We start from the raw sequence: 22,851 nt of genomic DNA, 5'->3' as shown, positions 1-22,851 counted from the left end.
GGTCCCCCGTTTGCTTCCTTACCAGTTGGGAGTTGTTGGAAGTAGAAAAGGTCCAGAGGATTGTGTGGGTTCTCAGGTCGCTGTTCGATTTATATGAGGCCTTCAGATCCACGTTCTGACCCTTGATCACATCCATACTGCTTTGGGGAATATTGATCTGGGCCCATATGCCTGGATGGAGAGAGGAGGAGGAGAGAAAAGACAACGGTCAGTGTGAGCCTTCTTCTCATCAAGGTTTGGTCCATACGCATCATCAAGGTGTTAAAGTCCTGCATTGATGAAAGCAGAGCTACAACAATCAACAGAAACTTCATCAGCAACTATTTAGATAATCAAATAATCATTTTAGCCATTTTTTAAGCAAAACTACCACAAAAATTGCCATTTTTACCTTCTCAAATGTGATGATTTGATGCTGTTCTTTGTCATACATGACGTTAAACTGATTATCTTCAGGTTTTGGACTGTTGGTCTGACAAAATAAGACACCTGAAGACATCACTGACTCAAATTACACCAGCAATTTTTCACTATTTTCTGACATTTCATAGACCAAATGATTAATCGATTAATTGAGAAAATAATTCATTGAAAATGAAAATAATCGTTAGATGTAGCCTTTGATAAAAGCAATGAAAATCAATCTTATCATACAACTCTGTTTTAAACATGCATCGAATTGTGTCTCTACACATTCAGCTGCAGCTCTCAAAAAACCCAGACACTCTATATGCCATGTAAAATTGTCCCACATACAGACTATGTAGAGAAGTTATGATCTAAGCCCACATTATTCTGTAACAGCAACTAAAAACGAACTGTGGTGAAAAGATTTTACATCCATATCCATGACTTGAAGTGATGGTTACAGAGGTGCAGTGATCTCCTGGCAAAGATGCTCTTTAACTTACAATGTCAAAATAATCACTTCTGTATTGATTTAACTCACTACAGGCACAGTAAAAATCTAATTCAGAATGGCTTGCACACATTTCTGAGAAAGTATGACACACGACATACTTAAAGACAAGATGTGATAATCTGCAGTCTTCTTTTTTGCAACTGGTACACACATTACATATTGTTTTGAGTTTTACTTGGATTCATCATTGCAAAGTAAAAGTGTCTCTAATAATTTGTAGATTCGGTTGATTACTGTATTGAGAATCTTAAATCAAGGTTAAACTATGAGATAAATAAATTAAATAACAAAGAGCAGACTTTTGAATCCACCCGAGGCTATAAAGAGGCAAATTAAGAAATTGTCATGCAATGTGTATTTATGGCCAGAGAGAGGCAGCAGCAAGCCAAAACAGAGCTGCTACTCACAGAAATAAATGTGTAGTGTATGTTTTACATGTTTCTGTTATGAATCAGCTTATATTATGTCCTTAAAATGATTTAATGTGTCAAGTGTCAAGAAAATGGCTTTCAGTGACATTCATTTAAGTACACTGAAACTGTGTGAACTGTGCTCAGTGACTGATTGATGGCTTTATTTATATTTACTGTAATTAAAGATTTACTCAAATGAATGCCATTCCCTCCTTTGAGACATGTGGTTGCTTTGCATCATGTTGTTAGTCAACAGAAAGCCTTTCACTTATCTGTCCTTCCCAGCAATCATGATGACAGAAAGCAAGGGACAAAGATTGTATAAAAGCAGATGAATATAACAGGAAGGTGACACACACACACACACACACACACACACACACACACTTTATATCTATCACTCTCCTCTCACACAGCTTCTCTCACCCGATGTTCTCTTTTTCTCTCTCTCCTCTAACCTTTCCACCTCTCCTCTAGACAGCATTTCTCTTTGTCTTTCAGTCTCTTCCTCTCCGATGATATTCCTCCTAACAAATCCAACATTGAGGAGAGTTGTACCCCAGTCATTTTGGATCAGTCTCACACGGCTGCCAGTGTTAAGTGTGTGTGCGTGTGAGTTTTTGTTCCTCAGACAACATGCAATGTAGGAATGTGGCAGGTGTATATACATTTTTAAAATGAATGGGATTTATGTATGTGTGTGTGGGTGTGTACGCGTGTGTTAACTAGTGTGATTGACACGACCCTTCATGTGAATACTAATGCAAATGATAGAAATCTAGCTAATGACACCCACTTAGAGGCACAAACACACTCTATCAACTCCACTGCACTCAAAAATAGTGATTTTAAAGCTGCACTAGCCAAGATTTTACACACACATGCGCTATGCATACTATATTAGCCTTCATTACTGTACTGAAAGCCAGGCATTCCAACTAATTAGTACAAGTGTTTGAGCGCCACAGTTGTCACTAACAAGAATATTTCCTCATGCACAGGAAGTGATGCAATCAAATGTAAGAGCAAAGTCCAAAAGTGTTTCCCCAAGTGAGTGAATGTTCTGTCAGAGGAAACTGGACTCATCAGAGACGGCTGAAGGATGACCTCCTCATCACCTCTGCAACAGCTAGACACTACAAAGAGGAAATCTGGTCTACTTATGTCATTGCTTGTGGGTATTGAAGACCTCAGTATTCAAATAGTTGCCTCAGGCTTGCTGCTTTTCGGGGCCACCAACTTACAAAGTTTCCTAATGTTGTTTTTAAAGTCACAATGAAACTGCACTTTAGAGATTTCTTCCTTACTTAATCTGTTTCACTGGAAGTTTCACTTCCTTACTTAATCTGTGAATTAAGTAAGGAAGTGAAACTTCCAGTGAAACTGGTAATAGTGAAAATGTAGGATGTCAGCTGAAAAGAGAAAGCCAGATCGATGTGGTGTGGTGGGATTGTTAAAAAAATGTACAGGTCTTATTGAGATGAGTATTTCCTTGAGTATTTCTTTTTTAAGATACTTTACTTCCCCTCCACTACATTTCAGAGAGAAATATTGTACTATCTGCTCCATTACATTTATTTGAGCTTTAGTTACTTTTCAGATGAAGATTTGACACAATGGATAATATAACAAGCTTTTGTGATTTTTCCCTCTAAACTTCTCACATGCTTTCATTTCAATAAATGTTCAAATGATCCAATATTTCAGCAAAAATCAAAGATTAGAGAAAAATTCCCGAAACTGAAAACAGATTTGTGTATCAGAACTTTGTTTCTTCTTCTTTCCTCTCCCATTAATCATCTCACAACCCCTCAGATTCATCTGGTGACCCTTTTAGAGGGCCCGACCCCTAGGTTGGGAACCACTGGACTAAACTAGCTAACTGTATATAAAGTAGTGTAAACTAGCTCCACCTCCAGCAGCTACAACAGTAACATGCTGCTCTAACACTGATGCTTCACTATTAATAATCTAATGATGTCATATATAATAATATATCAGTCAGAGGGACCAAACCACTACTTTTACTGCAATACTTTAACTACATCAAGCTCATAATACTAGGACTAGGACTTTTACTTGGAGTATTTTTACATTGCTGTATTGATACTTTTACTTCAGTAAAGGATCTCAATACTTCTTCCACAACTGCGTCTGGCACAGTATTGGCATATATTAGTCATTTTTCATTTAATTCCAATTTTAACAAGACATCTTTTACGATTCCAGAAAAATCTTAGCTCAAGATGACTTTCGATGTATAGTAAGATAATGTGGATGATCTGGATTTGCCGTAGCTGTAATTAAAGCTTTAATCAGATTACATATAAAATGAATGGCCTGATGCTATTTCTAATGCACACCTCGTATGCTTCCTTGGCGCAGGTGAAATTAGAACTGCAACAATGCACCATGTAAAGAGATCTGTAGGGAGAGTAGGTGTAGGTGTCAGTTTCTGTGTCACTGTGGAGACGGATGGAGCAGATAATTGACAGCGAAGAGAGAAACAGAGAATGTGTAGGCTATACTCTTTTGGCAATATTGTTTGTAATTAAGAGTCATGCTAATGAAGTCATTACAATACAGACAGTTGAGGAAGGAGATGTATCGTTGCAGAAAAGATAAACGGAGGCAGGAAAGGTACTCAGAAAGTCAAATGCTCTTTAGACTCTAAGAAGATTTGCTACGGCAGTGAGAGGCAGACCTCTTGTCTGGAGAGGTGCTGACTGATGGATGGATGGCTGGATCAGTGGACAGAGAGATGACAGAAAGAAGCTTAAACATAAAGGCAATGAGTCACTGTGGAGCAGCGCTTTAATGATTGCAGTAAGCTTGTAACAGACTCCACTGAGAGGCTGTTGTAAATTGAAGTAGGATGGATGAATGCAGTGACAAATAACAATCTCACAATCATTATCCTGTAGCTATAAAGCTACTTTAGACAACAGCAAGAGGTGTTTGAATGTTTGGACTTATAGAACTAATTCAATGCTAAGTTAGTGAATTAAATGTCTTTGTGTCATTGTTGTTTATGGATTAAATTTTGTATGTCATTCTTAAATTGGAATTTGTGACCTCTAATGCGTGTAAAAGACTTCCCATTGGGGATCACCCAGACACCAACAATTCATTCGGGAAAATGGGCCAAATGTTCAGCTCCTCATTAGTGTGGATGGGCCGCTCTTCATGATTTAGTCTGATCACAAGGGTTTATTTATTAATTTTTTTTTTCATAAAAATCTTGCCAAGTGCCGCTTTAAGAAGATTTCCTGACAGAAATCCTCCCTGATTCCGATGAGAGTGCGCCCCACCGGAGGAAAAGATGAATGAAATGTATGGGGTGAAAATGGAGGGATGAATAGAAAAAGGAACAAGGCCACGGGGATCACATTCATAACATTCACTCTTCACTCTTAATTTGGTCAGTGAGGCTTAATCTCTCCCACTGTGGCAGGTCTGAAATCCACTCTGCAGGCTTCATGACGATTGGCTTTAAATATTCCATGGTGACTGATGGCAGGGCAGATGGGAAGGAGTTCGCTCAGTGTGAAGAGAATGAAGGGAGTAATGAGGTCTGGATGGGTCTCACTGGAGGTAATGGGGGAATTTCACTAAGTCTGATTTAACAAGGTGTTTCATGGTTAGGTGGACAAGCTTTTAGGAATCTTTCTGCTTTCATACGTACAGTAGACTTTATGAAGGGTCAACATTTAGGAGGTGGACATTTGGAAACATGAAGGCATATGTTCTTCTTGGTTTGTGTTGGAGATACAGCAATAATCAAAATAGATAAGAGATAAAAATGTAAGATAATGGGGACAAAATTGGGAGTAAATACTAACTGACTGTGTTATAATAACTAATGATGGTACTTCCAAACTTTAACTCTGATTGTTGCTTATTTAGTCATGAAAATTGAATGTTAAAGATAAATAATTAAGATGTGAAACAATCCTTTCAGGCGGTTTAAGTGGTTTATTTAACCAATGCCGATCTTGTACGCGTAACAATAAACTTAGAAGTGAACTTTTCCTACTGCTTATGCCTAATATATTTCATGAAGGTAGCAGGAAATGTGCTGAAAAAATATTCACTGGGAAAAAAGAAAAAAAAGAAAGCAGTAGAACATGGAGTACTGAATTTTATGTTTTCAAAAATAAAGTAACTAAGGTAACTTCCTGTCCAGAGTCCCTCTAAATCAGAACATCCACACCCTGTCTGGCTGCGAGTGCCAAAGCAAGTGTTATTAGCTTTTACTGCCAGTTTACTGCTGTGGAACTAGCAGCCTGTGAATAAAACTATTAAATAAAATGCAATAAAGAAGAATAATTTTCTGGAACTGATAATGCAATATGGCAAATATTGGCAAAATTACCTGATGTTCAGTGTGATGCTAATTTTCATAAAGCTGTTGGGGAAAAATGTATACACAACAATACTGTTTAAAAGGCCAAGATATTACACACACTTCCTCTTTAATGTAATGTGGTTTAATTACAGTAAACTATTTCCTGGTAGCAAAACAATAAGATTGGCTCATAATGTAATGTCATTGAGAGCAACAGTAAAGTGAAGCTGCCTCTTTGGAAAACAACCAAAGAGGACATCGGCCACGCATTATTCATACATCAGTGTGCGTTGATGCACAAAAGACTGTTCTTTCCCTTGATGAAAACAGTTTGCAGTGTGTGTGTGTGTGTGTTTCTGTATGTGCAAATCCCCTAATTACAGGAAACACTTCAGATTGAGCCTGTTTACTTCTAGAGGCCTCCACTGTAGATAAAGCATAAGCCAAGCAGTCTTTGATGAGGGTGACCTTAACTTGCGTCTTTCAAGCTAAAAAAGATGGGTGGAGTGGGTCGGTTGCTTCCTCTCAGAGCGTTATCAGCTACTTTGAGTAAACTGCTGAAGCGAGTGAGCTACAGATGGAAAATGAGAATGCCATAGGTGAGCTGTTGTGAAGTTTGTATCTCCCTCCTAATTTCAAATACATCTGTTCGTAATGACTGATGTGAAGAAAAAAACGAACTGGACGACAGCCTCATTAAACAGCAGAGAAAGAGTGACGGAGACGCGGAGATGATAGGATGAAAACGGGAGTGATAAAAACAGTGAGGGGGGAGAGATGATATAATCTGGATGATCCGCGGTGAGAAGTAGTTCAGCCTTGCCAAGATGTCCCCATGGTCAACCGTGTCCTCTCTCTGGGGGCAGGGTGGAGATGTGATGCTATGCTCGCTCATGGAGATAAACCACTAAAACAACTCATGGGACAGCTTATCCCAGTTTTACCAGATCTGACCGGACTGGAGGTTCCTCTGTAATCAAAGTAGGAGGAAATAAATGCGAGGATCTATCAGGAGTCAGATCAAATGACAGAAGCATACCATGTTGTTCATATTTAGGCAGGCTGGAGTCTGAGATGTCGCGCAAGCTTTCTGGCGGATGCAAAAATTTCATCTTTTTTAAAATGTTGAGTAATGTAGTGGTTATAGTTAAAAAATGAATAACAAATGAGAAAAAACAATACAGCTTCTTTGCTCCAGAGGCCCGACAGACAGAAAAAAACACATTAGCTGGAAAATCGTGTTGAGTGTCACAAAAAAAAAGGAAAATTTGTGTCCATGTACACAAATCTATGGATTAAATTTCATGACTATTTCACAAACTGCTGTGTGACTGGGTTGGATAAAACAACCATCAGGTAAAAACACTTCAGGAGAAATCACTGGTAAAAAGATGTGTCTTAAGATTACGTTTGAAAGTGTCAACAGATTTATAGCTCCTTAGATCCCCAGGAACCGTCAAGAGGTTTGAGCCAGAGGACCTAAGGGACCTAGCAGGCACATGTGTCTTAACCATGTCAGATAGATAAGACAGGCAAAGCTATTCAGTTATTGAAAAACCAATATAAGAATTTTAAAATGAATTCTGTGACAGACAGATCACCAATGTAAAGATTTTAAAATTGGAGTAATGTGTGCTGTCTGTCTGGTTTTCGTCAGAACACATGATGCTGCCTTCTGTACGAGCTATAACTGACCAATAGCTTTCTTAGACACACCAGACAGGAGAGCGTTACAATAGTCCAGCCTGCTGGAGATAAAAGCATGTATTAACTTTTCTGTGTCTGCCTGAGAGAGAAACAGTGTGACTCTGGCAATATTCTTTAAATGATAGAAGGACACTTTAGTCACGTTTCTAATGTGACATTCAAAATTTAGGTCAGAGTCAATAATAACACAGACCTGTTCCTTGGTGTTTAGTGTGAATAATCTCAGGTGGTCAGACGTTTTTTCTCAGATTTCGCTCCAATAACGATTTGTCTTGACTCAGCCATAAGGAGGTCTGAGTCATCCACTGATTTAGGTCAGAGATGCATGCAATGAAGTCGCTGATAGAACTGTGATCATTTGAACTTACAGAAATATATAGCTGGCTAACGTCTGTGTAATGATGGAAACTGATGTTACCATTTCTATTTTTCAAACACACTGTTGTCACAGAGGAAATCATTCAGCTGTTTAAAAACATTTAACTCAGAAAAGGCAGCTTGGAGATTTGTCTGTAGTTAGAGATGATATGATGTATCATATGATGTACAATAGTGCTTTTATGTACTGTAGTTAAAACATTCACCTCTACAGAAATCTATTGTGAATTATTTAGCCACATACACATTTACTGCTGAAACACATGCAGGAAATGTTTCCACTGTCACCCTTAACCCCAACGTGTAAAAATATGCACAGACAGTGAATGAATATTTGATAGCTCACATTTAGAACAGACTAACTAACGAGTACTGCTTATAGCAAATACAATATAATGGAATTAAATAAGAGAAATAAGAATGACAGCATTAAATTCAAATACACTTATCTATGTCGGAAAATCATTCAATTTGGTAACAATCTTTAAAACCTTATTAATAATGTAATTTCTTTTAACGCAAATAACATTTAGTGAAACAACCCGTGTCATTCTGCCTGTTTTCCAGATGCTGACACTTGTTCGCTGACATGATGACGGATGAGATTTTTACACTGAATTGAAGTGTAGCGCAAGTTAGTTCCACTACGATCGAGGGTGTTTTTATCAAGTGCAACATTAGCAGCACATTTACACACAGACAGAACAAAAGCATTTCATCATGAATAATAGATAAGAGAAAAGTGAGAGGAGAGAAAAGACCCACTGTAGAGACGGCGGCACAGTCCGCATACAAAGTCCAAACATCCGCTTTAAAATCGGTCAGGGCAAAGAGTTCCTGAACTTCCACTTCACACAGAAGAGCTGAGAGCATGAAAGCTTTTATATCTCTGCCTGAAGGTCACCTAGATACTTTGAGGGGATTGAACATTTGACACAGACCACGGCTGGATTGACCCACTGTGGACCCTTAGGCAAAAATACCCTGTGTTTCCTCTCAATGACCCACCTTTCCTCCCAAACAGCTCTACTCACTCCTGACACACACAGAAATAATCCAGAATGAATCACATTATTACTATTACTATTGTTCTGAGGACATTTGGTCCTCAAAAAGATAGAAGTACAAGAGTACACGAGTACACACACACACACACACACACACACACACAGGGTTCAGAGCTAGAGACCAAGGCAGAGCTCATCATCTGATAACTGTGCGATTGCTGTTCCTCCCAGTATAATTAAAGGAGAGACACAGCGGTGGGACTAGTAGAAAGAAGAATGTGTCGTCTCTGTCCTCGAGCTGCAAAACAACCAGCCAGTCATCAACCGGTTACACTGGGAGAGAGAGAGGAGAGGAGGAGGGAAAGCATCTGTTTAATTGGGAGAACAGAGATAGCATGAGGCCAGCAGGGTGAGCAGTGTGTGTGTTTGTAGATGTGGGAATCTGTGTGTGTGTATTCGTGTGAGTTGATGTTTATGTATATGCCTTTCCATCTACTTTTGATACACATCTCCAATGCTGGACTTTTACCCCCCTCTCTCACCAGCTGCAAATATGTCTTGGGATGCATACTGAATGCTTTAGTGTCTGAATTCATCCTGTACACTGACTGCTAAATATGCAGAGTGATATGTAGAGTCTACAGTCCTCTGCACTGTGTGGAGAGTCAAGCTGTCCTTGCACATTGTGTGACATTACGCGCAGTATCTATCTTTGTCATAATGTTTACATACACATGATAATGAGGAGATGAGTGAGTGACCTTCATTAATGTTGTACATGTGGCGTGTACAACTAATCATAATTTCTTTAACCTTAGACTTTAAGAAATACAATTAAGCTGTGTTTAACAGAATCTATTCATTTCTTGAAGAGTCTTGGAAACATGGATGAAGTTTACATCACCATTGGCCATTAGCCAATCACATGCTCATTCTTGCATGTCTTCTTGCTGACATCATTTGGCTTCATTAATAATTTTTCTGCTTGGCGAATGAAAAAAAAAGACCAGATTTTGTTGACTGCAGCAATTTACAGCTTCCCTCTTCAATTTTTAGCCACTAGTGAGGTGGCTGTCATGTGGACTGAAAGGTGTGCAATCCCGTAATACTCGAAAACCTGGAAAACTCAAACCCAACTGTAATCCAGCAGTGTCTAGTAGAGCCATGTTATTCATCAGATAAAGCTAGGCCAGAATTCAGAAGAACTGTGATTCAGCTACATTCACAATGTTTTGAACATGACTTACAGTACTCTTTTGAAAGCTATCATACACTAGGAACTAACAGGCTAGACTGGACACAATATCAAGAGACAACACTTTTTTATTAGTGACCAGCATTCAGCGAAACATATCTGACCCATATGACCAGCAAATTATTTGGACTATTTGTCTGTAATCAAGGTTACGTGATCATAATTACACAAGATAATATTATTATAGTGTTCTGTGGCAAATAAACATGCTAATTATTGCAGAGAAATATGATACTATCGCTCTAGAAACAGACAAAGTCCTGCACATTTTTTGCATATGATAAATAAGACAATTCTTATTCTCATATCTCTGTTCTCATATTCCTCTGCCATAGTGTTCATGTGCCTGCGTGATGTACAGGTTTCTGATAGCAGCTGAGCCTTTAGCAAGAACAGAGAGAGCTTTGGATAATTGAAGCGGGCTTCCATCTGATCAAGACATCATGGGAACTGCTGGAGAGGAGTAATTACTGGAAATGTGTCAATTGATGGAGCTTGAGGCTCTTATTAAATACATACTGCAGATAAAACCCAACCACATTCATCCAACATGATCAGTCTTATCAGGTGACAGAAACAATGGCACCTCAATTCCAATCCAGCATTAGACAAAAAGAAAATAAGTCATGCCCACAGACATACCACTAACGTCACCACAGAAGTGTAAAACTGTTCTGCTTTTGTTGATTAGAAGTGGGAGTGGACAATCCAAAAAAAAAAAAAAAAAAAAAGAGGGAAAAAAGAAGAAAAAGTTCATAATGTTTGCAAAAATTCAAAGACAGCCTCACATGACTCTACACACACACACACACACACACACACACACACACGCACTTCCTTTGCATTGTGTGGATGATGGCAGGGAGGAAAAAGCTGGGCCTCCTGATAGCGCTGTGATGGAGCTTGATTCCAGGATTAGCCTGTTTGTCTTAGTAAGTAATGTTAAAGTGTTCAGTAGTCAGGGTCAGACAGGAAGTAGCCTCCACTGAGACACCAACAGCCTTTAACACACTATATGTGGGCTGACTACTCCCACATTTACATACTAACTCATTGACCTTCACTTACTGGTAGTAATGTTATCAGCTAACATTTTACAGTGGACAAAAAGCTAATCCCATTCAGAGTAAACTGAAAGAAATATAAACAATAACTTATTATTCTTTACTAATTTCAAAGAAATGCTTTGTCAATGCTTATTTGCTCTTTTGTTACACTACTACATTAGTAAAGAAAGTAATAATCTGCACACATGCAGAATGAGAGAGGAACATAGCTCTGGGAAAGTTCTCCAAATTACATGGATCATGTCCTCCAGTCTCTGTTTGGAATAATTCAACAAGCCTCCTTCAACATAAAGCACACCAAGCTTCAACTCTTTGGGAATTAGTTAAACTCAGGAGTCCAAACTCCTGAGAGTGGGAGCATGCAGTACGCTCAATTTGCAATTGGACAACATTGTTCTTGCTAACATCATCAGCTCAGCTGATCTCTGCTGATTACACTTAACACTTCACACAAAATAACCATAAATAGTGGAATCTGCTTAACTAGCCTCAGAGCTTTCAATCACAATGACTGTGAGATGCAGTCAACAGATATAAAGTCTTTTTTTACTTTTTAACTTTTGACTTATATTGTATATATATTGATTTCTTTTTAAAACTCTATGGAGACATTGATGCCGTGGGACTGCTGAGATCAGACCATTCTCGATCTTGGATGTTTTGTCAGGCAAGCGGTTCCTCATATCTCAGAAAAAGTCAGAGGTAATTTTCGATAGCATATTCAAAATTTAAACATTTAATTTCTCACCTGAAAAAATGTCAAAACCTAATTTGGTGGCACAATACAAGGAAAAATTGTAGGACAACATGAAATGTTTACCCCAAGTTCACACAAGTCAGCTCTCAAAGCCTCCTAAAAGAAATCATTTGAGGACACTTCTGCTTATTTGGACTGTACTTGGCAAGATGCTGACAGTACTTGGGAAATGACTGATGATGTCTAACATGACGTCAGCAGGTTTACAAGAACACAAGAAGAGACAAAAACACAGATTGAGAAAGGTCTGACATTTATCTGAACTGAAGTTTTACATTACTAGCTGTAGAACTAATACTTGTAAATAAGTGATAATAAACAAGGAATTACTACTACACAGTACAGCACAATATTTACATGCTATCAACATGTTGAAAATCCTTTTGGAATGCATGCAGTACATAACAATGTGAGAATTAACACCTCAACCCATACAAAAGCCGCCATCTGGACCAATCAGTGATAAATACGCCACCTTGGTTTGACCTGTAACTGCAGTGCCACTCCGGGTTAATCAGTGTCATTCTGAAAAACGCGGAAGCGTGAGGCAACATTTCCAGCATTTATTCAAAATGTGAGCAGCAGGACATGCAACTCCTGTCGTCATTAGTGCACAATAAGCACAAGACTACAAAAAGAATGAACTGCATCCAGTTTATGGTGGGAAGACTGGATATGCCTGTGTGGTGCCATACCACAGAGCCTTTCACACACGCACATACACAGATACAGAAAAGTCACTGACAGCTGTGGCGATTAAATTTGGACAATATGGAGAGATGACAGGTGACATCCTCTGCTCAGCACACCATTGGATCATGGGGAATTCAACAGCTATTCTACCCTACTCTCCTTATTCTCCTACAACAGTATGACAATAACATAGGAGTGCGTGTTTGTGTGTGTGTGTGAGAGAGAGAGAGAGAGAGAGAGATGGAATGAGTGTGATGAAAGAGAAAGCCACCAGCCTTCAATCTGGGAATCAGGTATCATTTCTCCACTTTAATCAAAAGATGGGAAACATAATGGTGTGATGTGACTCTGCGGTGTCAAGGAAGATGGAGGGAGATGTGCTGTCACCAGTGGCTGGCTGTGTGCGTGTGTGTGTGTGTGTCAGCGGATGCCATTAGAGAGATGTGGTGGCATGGTTGGAGGTTGACATGCGGTTAAGTGAAAACAGGAAAAATAGGATTCTGTTGGAGATGAGTGAAGTAAGGACAGCTATATGGTGACTGTGTGTAACGGCTGCGTAAACTGATGACTAGTAAACAGCCGTGTGTGCTTTGAGAGGTTTGCTATCTGTGAAGCATGTTATCTCCTGTTGAGCATGTATGTGTGTGTGTGTTTGTGTTATCCCGGCATCGCACTTGATCCATAATGCATTTGTGCTGCTGCCAGCTGAGCACAGAGCTCTGAGCCAGCACAAAGCCAGCTTGAGGATGATGATTAGATATGGTGATCGTCAACATAAACTTTCATTTTAACTCCACCGATTGTCTTGACAAAACGCTTTCATCACACAAACCTAAGAGAGGCACAGGAATTCAAGCGACCCTTGGGGAACAGGCTGAAAGAGTGGTATGCTTTAAAGACACAAGAGCGGAAGAAGGGTTCAGTTTTTGGGGAGATGAAAGCAATTTGTTGGGCACTGAAGGAGCGGACAAAGTCCATAATGACGCCATTTGGTGCTCCCATGGTGCAATGCACACGCTGTGTTTGGTCCGCCTCCTCTCTCTCAGAACTAGCAGACGCAGATGTTAATGTTTGGGTTGTTAGCTCATTGTGTGTGTGTGTGTTTGTGTGTGTGTGTGACAAATCCACCTGCCTTATTAGAGAGAAAAACCTCAGGTGTTTGAATGTACAGTAAAGACACAAGCTCCTCATCACACTCTGACTCTAACCATCTTGATTGGCTTCTTCCTCCGAGTTCATTTAATTTCCCAGAAGAATCTTGAGATTTTGACAGTTTCCTCTTATGAGGATTTATAGCTTATGTCTTATTTTAAGTGCTTTATTAAGTGTTACACATCTTATAAGATGTAACTCTTTGTTGTTGAAAATGGGTTTCTCCATAATTAAGAGCCCAGTCTTGCACACCCTTGAAAAAAGCGAGGAAGGAGAGAGGAGGACGATGCTTGGAATCAAAGATAAGGGCTCTGCAGTGAGCGAGGGAGAGGCATTCATCTTGCTCTGACAGAAAGACTGATAACGTGTAGGGTTGGGGGGGAGAGAAGAGGAGGAGCGAGGATGAGCTCGTCTACCGTGTAGCGATGCTAATTGAAGATGTTGGACAACTTAACATGCTAATTTGACCTGAAATGCCAATGATGAAAGAATGTGGTTGAAACTTTCTGTCCTTGGCTGACATGTGATCATATGTTGCTGTGTGACAGTATCCACAACAGCAGCTGATGTCTGGCCCTTTTCACTTTTCACTCTGAGCAGAATAGTGGTGGACAACAGATGGAGGAAATGATAACGAGCCCTTAGACACATGTGGTGGGTTTGGATGAATTGTAAAATGAGAACTACCATGACACAGAGTGTGAGACAGGCCTGCATGAGGGGCTGGATTATATTACATTCTCAAAGAATTTCCCACACCGTGTCACAACACTTTAGCGATGCTCTTAGTAAACATGTTGCCACAGCCACATAACGTGCATAACACACACACACACACACACACACACACACACACACACACACACACACACACACACACACACACACACACACACACACACACAAACAAACAAAGTGGAAAATGTACAGGACCAAACCTCTTAAAGAGGATTACAAGTGAATTCTAGAGTGCAAATACAGTATGTTTAAGTAAGGCTCTTGCAATAATTAGGTTAGAAATAGAAACTGAATCTGAATCTGTGATGTCATATGGTGCAGCTCAGTCAAGGTCAGTGGAAAAAGCAGTCATGATTAGTTCTGACGCAATAGGAGCTTCAAAGGAATAGTTTGACATTTTGGGAAAAGAGAGTAAGCTTATAAGACTGATACCACTCTCATGTCTGTAGGGTTAATATAAAGCTGGAACCAGGAGACTGTTAGCTTAGCTTAGCATAAGCACTAGCAGCCTGGGAAGCAAGGGGAAAGATCTAGCCTGCTCTGTCCAAACGAAAAAGAATCCACCTAACAACATCTTTAAAGCTCTCTAATTAACACGTTATATCTCGTTATTTGAATTTGAACAAAAAAATAAAGTGTACAAATGACAAGTTGTGGTTTTATGTTATGGTTGATGTGTGGGACTGTTTCTCGGCCAGGAGCAGTGACTTCCTACCAAGTTCTGCAATTCATTCATTCTGAAATATGTTTCCAGTATGAAAGGTTCCGAAAGACAAAACCCACATATTTCTATTTCAAAATTGACTAATTGTATTAGCTAAGAATAGTAAACACTGAAATTTCCCACAGAAACAGCGGCTCATATTTCAGTCTGTGATGCTACTTTCCAAAACAAAACGTGCTTGTATAGTCAGTGTAGTACTGCCTCAGTGTGACACAAGACACTTGACTCTTGCTTCTCACGTTTATGTCATTGGGAGGTGAAAACAGGACGAAGAAACTAAGAGCAGTTAATGCTCAGTCAGTTGTTAAACTGTACTTCTATCACGTCACCATACCATACTGGGGCGCCCTCAGTATCCTCTGATAACATCCTGTCTTTCCTTCTTACAGAAGACATTGCATATCCTAATTAGAGAGCTCACGATCCCAGAGAGACCATGTGGGGGTGGGGGCATCGAAAACAAACAAAAGACCACTCAGAGGCGGGAAGTGACAAGCAAAGTTCACTGTCCCCAGAGGAAATGGTTATTTTGCTGTTTGACGTCTGATATCCCTTTCAGCTTGAGTGCAATGGAAAATTTTTTTTTCCACGGTGAGTCCAACTGACTGGTCCTAAAAAAAAAAACGAAACACCTGAAGATCGAACCAATAAATCAGCATGGGCGGGATATTTGCTTGGTGTTGAGGAGGAACAGTCCCTTGTGTTTTCATGAGGAGCGATCAAAGAGCCACTTGTGGATGGATTATTCAGAGGGACATAGGTCACTGGTGAAGCTAAATCTCTCAACTGTGAGGAATTGTTTACGGAAAAATACAGTGTCAGCTCCCTGTTGGCAGAGGGCCAGGAATGACGTCTTGGACCAAAAACAGAAATGTCAGACGGTCTACAAAGAAATATAAATAAATACAAAGCCAATGGTACTCTGAGAAATTAAATGAAAAATAATGCTTTTATACTGCAGCTTGGATACAGGCTGAAGATGGTGTCGCTCTTGTTAGATTCTTATGAAAGTTTCAAAAGCAAAAGAAGACTTTGTATTGTTGTCCATGAAATTCAAACATAACTTCATATGGAAGATCATTTTCTTCCAGCGAGGAACTGTTAGTGTTTTCTGCATTGCCCGCCTACTGCTACAGCCTTAAAACTGGGATAAAAAGTGCTATTTGTTGTGCAGACCTGCCAACACTGCTGTTTTTTCCGGGCATCTCCCATGTTTCAAGGCCAAACACAATACAATTTCAACTCATCTGTCACCACAACCTGATTCAAGGGGCGTGTGTGCAGCGGCTCATTGCACAGGCAGGCGGGGCAGCTAACTTAGCTGTTGTGAAAATGTCAGGGCAGGATGGCATTCCAGCTAAAAAATACTATACTCATACTCATTATACACACATACTTACAAGCATACTATAACAACACTCTCATAAACTCACACAAATACATACATAGACACATTATGTTCATGGAATGATAAATGTTAATATGAATTGATATGTATTTTGTGCCACAGTGTTAAACTGCAGTGTTTCTATCGTAAACTGATGTTTTGTCATAACATAAATATAAATAAAAATCTAAATAAATCTGGTCATTTATTTATGTATTTACTTATTTATTTTCTATCCACAACCCCCCACCCACCCACCACTGAAAAAACCTCCACTTTGACACCTAAATGTTGGCAGGTACGGTTGTGGCCTTGCAAGTGACGGTTAAGGCTAAAGGACAAGTCTTTGATCTATGAGCTGATGCATCAAATGCCCAAAAGTAAAAGCTGACCTGACATGTTCCACACTGAGTGGATGTGGTACCAGTTTCACCTTTAGTGAAAAGCTCACCTGCTCCATTGTATACACTATTAACAATGCATGTTTTATGGCCAGTATTTGTTATCACCAGCTGAAAAGTAAAGTAAAGCTGTAGACAGACCTTGTGACAATTCCAAAATTACATATTTCATAACACCATGTTTAACCTGACAGTCTTTATAAACAGTAAATCACACTCATGTCTGGAAACAACTCAACACACTAAATGTAATTCTGTTGCAGTGGGATGATGTGATCACTGTGTTGATAATAAACATAAAGCTTAACTGTGTGGCTGTATAATGTTTGAAGTCTGTATGTCCTCCAGCGACTGAGGCTCATAACAGGTTCAAGAACGAGGTGTGGCTGATAGACTGTATCATAATGAGTGTCCCTGCCATAATGTGTGAAAAATGTGTTATAATAATAGCAATTGTGCCCCATAATTATATGGCTGCATATAGTTGGTATGGCCCGCAGGGGGGTCAACTTGGCTATAACAGGTATTTGTGAATACAGTATAGATCGAACTCCTGGGGAGAAACCTGTAATTACTGTTGTTGTGGAGAGATTATCATCATCCTACTACAGCCCCTATCACTGACATGAAGCCAGACATTACCACACTAATGACAGCACAGACAATAGTGACACTGATCACAGAACATTCTCAACACCTTTATTCTCTGACTGTATTCTGTTGTAGCCCTCAATGAATGCTACGTCCCACTATCAATACTATCACTGACAGCTATCTAATCTCCTGTTAGTGTTAAGACAAGGGCCACTGAATGAGTGACTGACATGTAAGAAACTTCAAGGTGTAAGAAATACTTAACTTCTGTATGAGTTGTATTTGATTTACAGCCCCTGAACTCAACTTTTGAGAAATTTCCTTCAGGCTACCAAACACTAAGTAAGCTCTAATTCTTTATGAATCTATTATGACCCAAGTCATTATAGCTCATTCTTAAATGTCAAGATTATGGCAACATTTGCTACCAAAATTCTTAAAAACTGCTTATTGATGACATTGCTGGAAATAAATGGAGCAATTAATGATGAATAACTTTTATCGACAAGTGTTCCAGTGTTGTAAATCCACAAGTCACAAAACTGTCTGAATGTCTTTTTGATTCCAGTTCATACCCAGAAATGAACTCCACTGAATATCTGGTGAATGTTTAAGAAAAAGATGTGGTTAGTATTCATCACTGATTGCTAAGCAGCTCACATATACTGTTTATATATAAATACAGTATATACCAAGGCATCATCCTGATCATCATGAATGTGTGCACATTTGTATTGCTACAGTGATTCTTGAAATAAATATAACTTTTTATAGTCCCTTATGATTTGTATCTGGATTGTATACAGTTTTAATGCTACCAATATGATTGACTGTTGAATCATGCACAGTTGTAGATCAGTGCTTTTCTTTGTGTCAACAGTTATACTTTTCAAATTAAGTTATGAATAATTAAGATTTGAAACCAATCCCATGGTCATCATTTGTATTTATATCTCAGACAGTGTAAACTGTCAACAGAATGAACTCCACTGATATGTCAAAAAGCACATTGATCAACTTTTTTAAGTTATTTAAGTTGTTATTGATTGAACTGTTATACAATACATTCAAATCTATGGAGACCCATGCAGTCCCGCTGTATTTATACACAGGTCAGCACCTGTATACAGTACAATCTCAAAATTCTCATTATTTCACAAAGATCAACTGCACATAAACTCCCTAAGATGACATACAGTTTATGAGTCATGTACCATAATGCATTAAAAATTCATTTTGAAGTGTTTTAAAGCCGTCACTTACTCCAAGTGCATCTATAACTCCATTTCATTCAGGGTTTTTATTATCATGATAATGTAATCCAAAAATCATGCCAATCACAATCATTACACACAGCGATCACATGCATTTTCTTCAGGAGATGCTTTTCCAGTTTTTAAATTAGTACCTATTGAGAATACTATTTAAACAGTATGTGTATAAAAATGTGTGTAAAAAAACAGATATGCAGAATATTGTAAGTGGCTGACTTCAGATGAATGTTGTCTGCTACGTTTGCTCTGTTAGCTGAACTGTAGCCTCTGCAGTCTGATAGAGGCTTCTGCTGTACAAACCCACTTCAGCTGTGTACGTCACATTTTTCCAAAATAAACATAGCCTGGACTTCCAGGGTCATTACTCCGAAACGTCCACGTTGTTGGCATGAATGTAGATTCCAAATTAAAACACAGATATCACAGGATGTCTGTTTTCCTATAACACTTGTCCAGTATTAGATAAGATGTGCAATGTTTTATAGTATTGAAAATGCCATTATGATCACTAACAACAAAAGTGATTTTTTTTTAAAAGCTTCAGACTACAGGTGAATTTTAAGCCTCCATTTCATACATTATCCCAATCCAACACATCAAACACTGAATGCTGTCTTGTTGTTATTATTGTTATTATGGATAATAGAAAAATTACAGTATATTGTATATATATTACAGTTTAAACACAGCAGGATGTCTCACTTTAGTCATTATGTCTGATGGAGCAAAAACATGATTATATTTGATTTCATAGAGAAAAACACCCAGATATTGTGCCCTGAGCATACTGAGTGTGAATGCATACCATATTTTGTGTGTGCACTGTAGATACAACATAAAAGTGTGTGGACAGAAGTGGTGGCATGGTAGCTCTACCTCTCATCTCTGCTGCACTTAGACTTGATTGGGTTAGATGGCGAAGCGGCGAGGACTTTGTGCTAAGCCTCAACACTCCTAATCCTATCAGTGTTCAAAGGCAGTGCTAAAGGTAAGGCTCCCCAAAGAGACATGCACATCTGGTGCTGGGGTGGAGGGATGGTAGCAGCAGACGGACTGGGAGTCAGATTCATACATACAGCAACACTGAACTGTGCACAGACATCCACCTGCTAACACGTGTAACTGATGTACGTTTGCTACCAGCTATAAATAAAAGTGACTGACAGTAAACATGCCACTGATTGAAATCAAACTCGCAGTGAGAAATACTAACAGCTACTGCTACAGTGAAGACCAACAGCATATGTCCATTGTTGTCAAATGTTATCAATCATCAAGCAAGCTGTCAACCTGTCAGCAGGAGATGTACTGTTAATCAGATGGAATGAGATGACATGAGTTGGATGAATGTTATTTTTTTTTCTGAAAATGGAAAACAGGAGTCAAAAGAAAATGAAAAAGGATTAGAGCAATTGGTAAGTACTGTTATCAATACTCAGGACAATGTGATAAACTGTGTATTGATATCATCAATCAAAGCTACAGAAAGATTTATATGCATAAATGCTTGACTCATATCAGCTTAAATGACGAAATGTCCAATCCATTGCAACTAATCTTTTGTAGATTTTTCCTGATTTATCAAAGTTCTCTTCAGTGACACACATTCATGTTACTGACATGATGTGATTTTTGTTTGCTACAGCGCTACAACCTTAAAGAGATACAGAATCGGTGTCACTACCATTCACAAGTTCAGTTTTAAGCGGTAACAAGATTAAGAGTCCACAGCCACGCGTACAGCTCTATGAGGCTGAGCTTGCAGCGCTGCTTTGAGCTAAATGCTAACATCAGCATGCTAACATGCCCACAACGACAATGCTAACATGCTGATGTTTACACGGTGTAGACTAATGTTTAACATCTTATCCATGTTTGATGCTTACGTTTGCTAATTAGCGTTAAACATACAGCTGAGACATATGAACCAAATAAAAATTTGAGAGGAATATAAATTTTGACCTGATGATGGCACTAGATGAAAAGTCTTTACCAAAGTTATTAAAGTTAATCCTGTAGGAACCATGAACGTGTGCATGTACCAAATTTCATCCATCCAATAATCATGAGACATCACACTCCACAGATGTCATCCTCATGGTGACATCCTCACGGTGACAATAGTGAATAAGTCAGGGGATCACCAAAGTCATAGGATTTGTTCTTTGATGACCATACAGCTGAGTGTCATGCACTATTTGCAATGTGTGATTTTAAGTACTGCAAAGTCATCCGCTTGTTCCCTGTCAGCTTGTCTCTGCAGTCTTGTTATCCATGCTAACCAGGAATATTTAATTATTTCATTTTGAAGTGGAATTCATTTGGACAAAGTTGACAAGGCATCAAAGAGAATTGATAGCTGATGTGGAAATGAAGTTAGATCTAAGCTTTATATTTTGCTCATCTTGGCAGACTTAAATCACTGTTCCTGTCTGATCCTTAACATCAGTCAGCAATCTTAAGTGTTTTTTTGCACAGCACATTTCTAAGGTAAAGTTAAAACGTTCTCCAAAATCAAAAGACATAAACAAGGTTCCACAAGAAACGAAGAGGTCAGTGAGAAATGTGAAGAAAACAACAGCTGTTAGAGTACTGTACAACACAGACAAGAAAACACCAAACCCACAAATTACACACAAAAGAAGACAGTGTAAGACAGAAACAAAAGGATAAAAAAACCCTGCCATTGTCTGTTGAAGAAGGTCTTATGAAGGAATACAAAAGGTGAAACAGATTTTCCTTGCAGGGAACCTTTCTAATGGGGTAAGAAACCAAGGTCACACTTCGGCACAAAATGTTAAGAGGTGAGAAAAAAAAACTGTGCTTTAAGATGATAAAATCATCTCTGAGACCAACAGGTGACCCATGAGGTTATGTGAGAATTAGTGTGATGTGATCTCTTCTGTCAGCATGAGCAGACGTCCTAGCTGCTATGTCCTGAACACACAGACGATGGCTGATGCAAGAATAGAGAGCAGTAAGAGGAAAAATGTGAATGACATCCACATCACTAAATGAGAATATGTTGGAGAAGGTTCTTTTTTGAATGAAACAGGACTGTACAACCGTCTCTACCTTCAAATCACAAAATAGGTAAAATATATAATTTATCTGGCAGCTCAGTCACTATTAGCTGAGGCTTTCTACATGGCAGTTTTTGCACTAACTCTAACATAAGACATCTGACATACAGTATATCTAGTGTCTGTTATACTGTGATGGTGAACAGTAAGGAGGTTATACATGCATATCATATGAATCTAATACATTTACAACATACTGACATGTGTATTATCCTTGATAAAAAAAAAAGAAAAAAGTCAAGTAAACGTGGTATCAGTGTTTTTACCTTGGTAAACAATGACAGAGATGTCATACATGCTAATGTTGCTTTTTTCATTGTAACGCTAATATTGTGTGTATAACCCATCCTGCAGTTCATTTCTCACTCCCTGTAGAGCTAACTTCATGTGAGAACAAGTATAGAACAGGAATTTATTTCTAAAAAGTAATTTTACTTTACACTTATTTCTAAATACCAAAAATGTCTAGAGCTGCAATGATTGGTCGATTAATCTATTAGTTAGTTGACAGAAAACTATTTTGATAATCCTATAATCATCTTTGTCAAACATTTGCTGGTTGCAGCTTCTCAAATGTGAGGATTGGATTTTTTTTATGTGTCATACATGATAGTTAACTGAACATCTTTAGATTGTGGACTGTTAATCAGATGAAACAAGTCATCTTGGTCTCAAAAAAATTAAAATGGGCATTTTACAATGTTTTCTGAAATTTTGTGGACAAAACGATCAATTGAGAAAATAATCAGCAGATTAAATGATGATGAAAATCATTAGAGCAACAAGGACATTATTGCAAGGACATATTGTTTTCTACAGCAAGATCAAGTTCTATTGTCAGTATTGTTGTAATTGGACAATTGTGTCCGTGGATAAAGTAAAAAGAAAAAAGAAGATGGAACGTCAAATTAATTCTTTAGGTAATCGCTATGAGGTAATTGGTTTGTCTTT

The 22,851-nt window shown here is 38.6% G+C and overlaps 1 protein-coding gene across 1 annotated transcript in view; it reads right to left on the bottom strand.

The window, feature by feature from the left end:
• Positions 1 to 22,851, bottom strand: part of esama (endothelial cell adhesion molecule a) — a 55,170-nt gene that overhangs the window by 7,882 nt on the left and 24,437 nt on the right. Inside the window, exon 2 of the mRNA XM_067607299.1 lies at positions 23 to 171. Within this exon, the coding sequence (XP_067463400.1) occupies positions 23 to 171 (149 nt within the window). The remainder of the gene's footprint in view (positions 1 to 22; positions 172 to 22,851) is intronic.

Source organism: Thunnus thynnus, chromosome 13 (genome assembly GCF_963924715.1).
Source record: "Thunnus thynnus chromosome 13, fThuThy2.1, whole genome shotgun sequence".
Classification (NCBI taxonomy): domain Eukaryota; kingdom Metazoa; phylum Chordata; class Actinopteri; order Scombriformes; family Scombridae; genus Thunnus; species Thunnus thynnus.
Note: the sequence above shows the minus strand (reverse complement) of the source record. Positions and strands in the feature narration are given on the sequence as shown.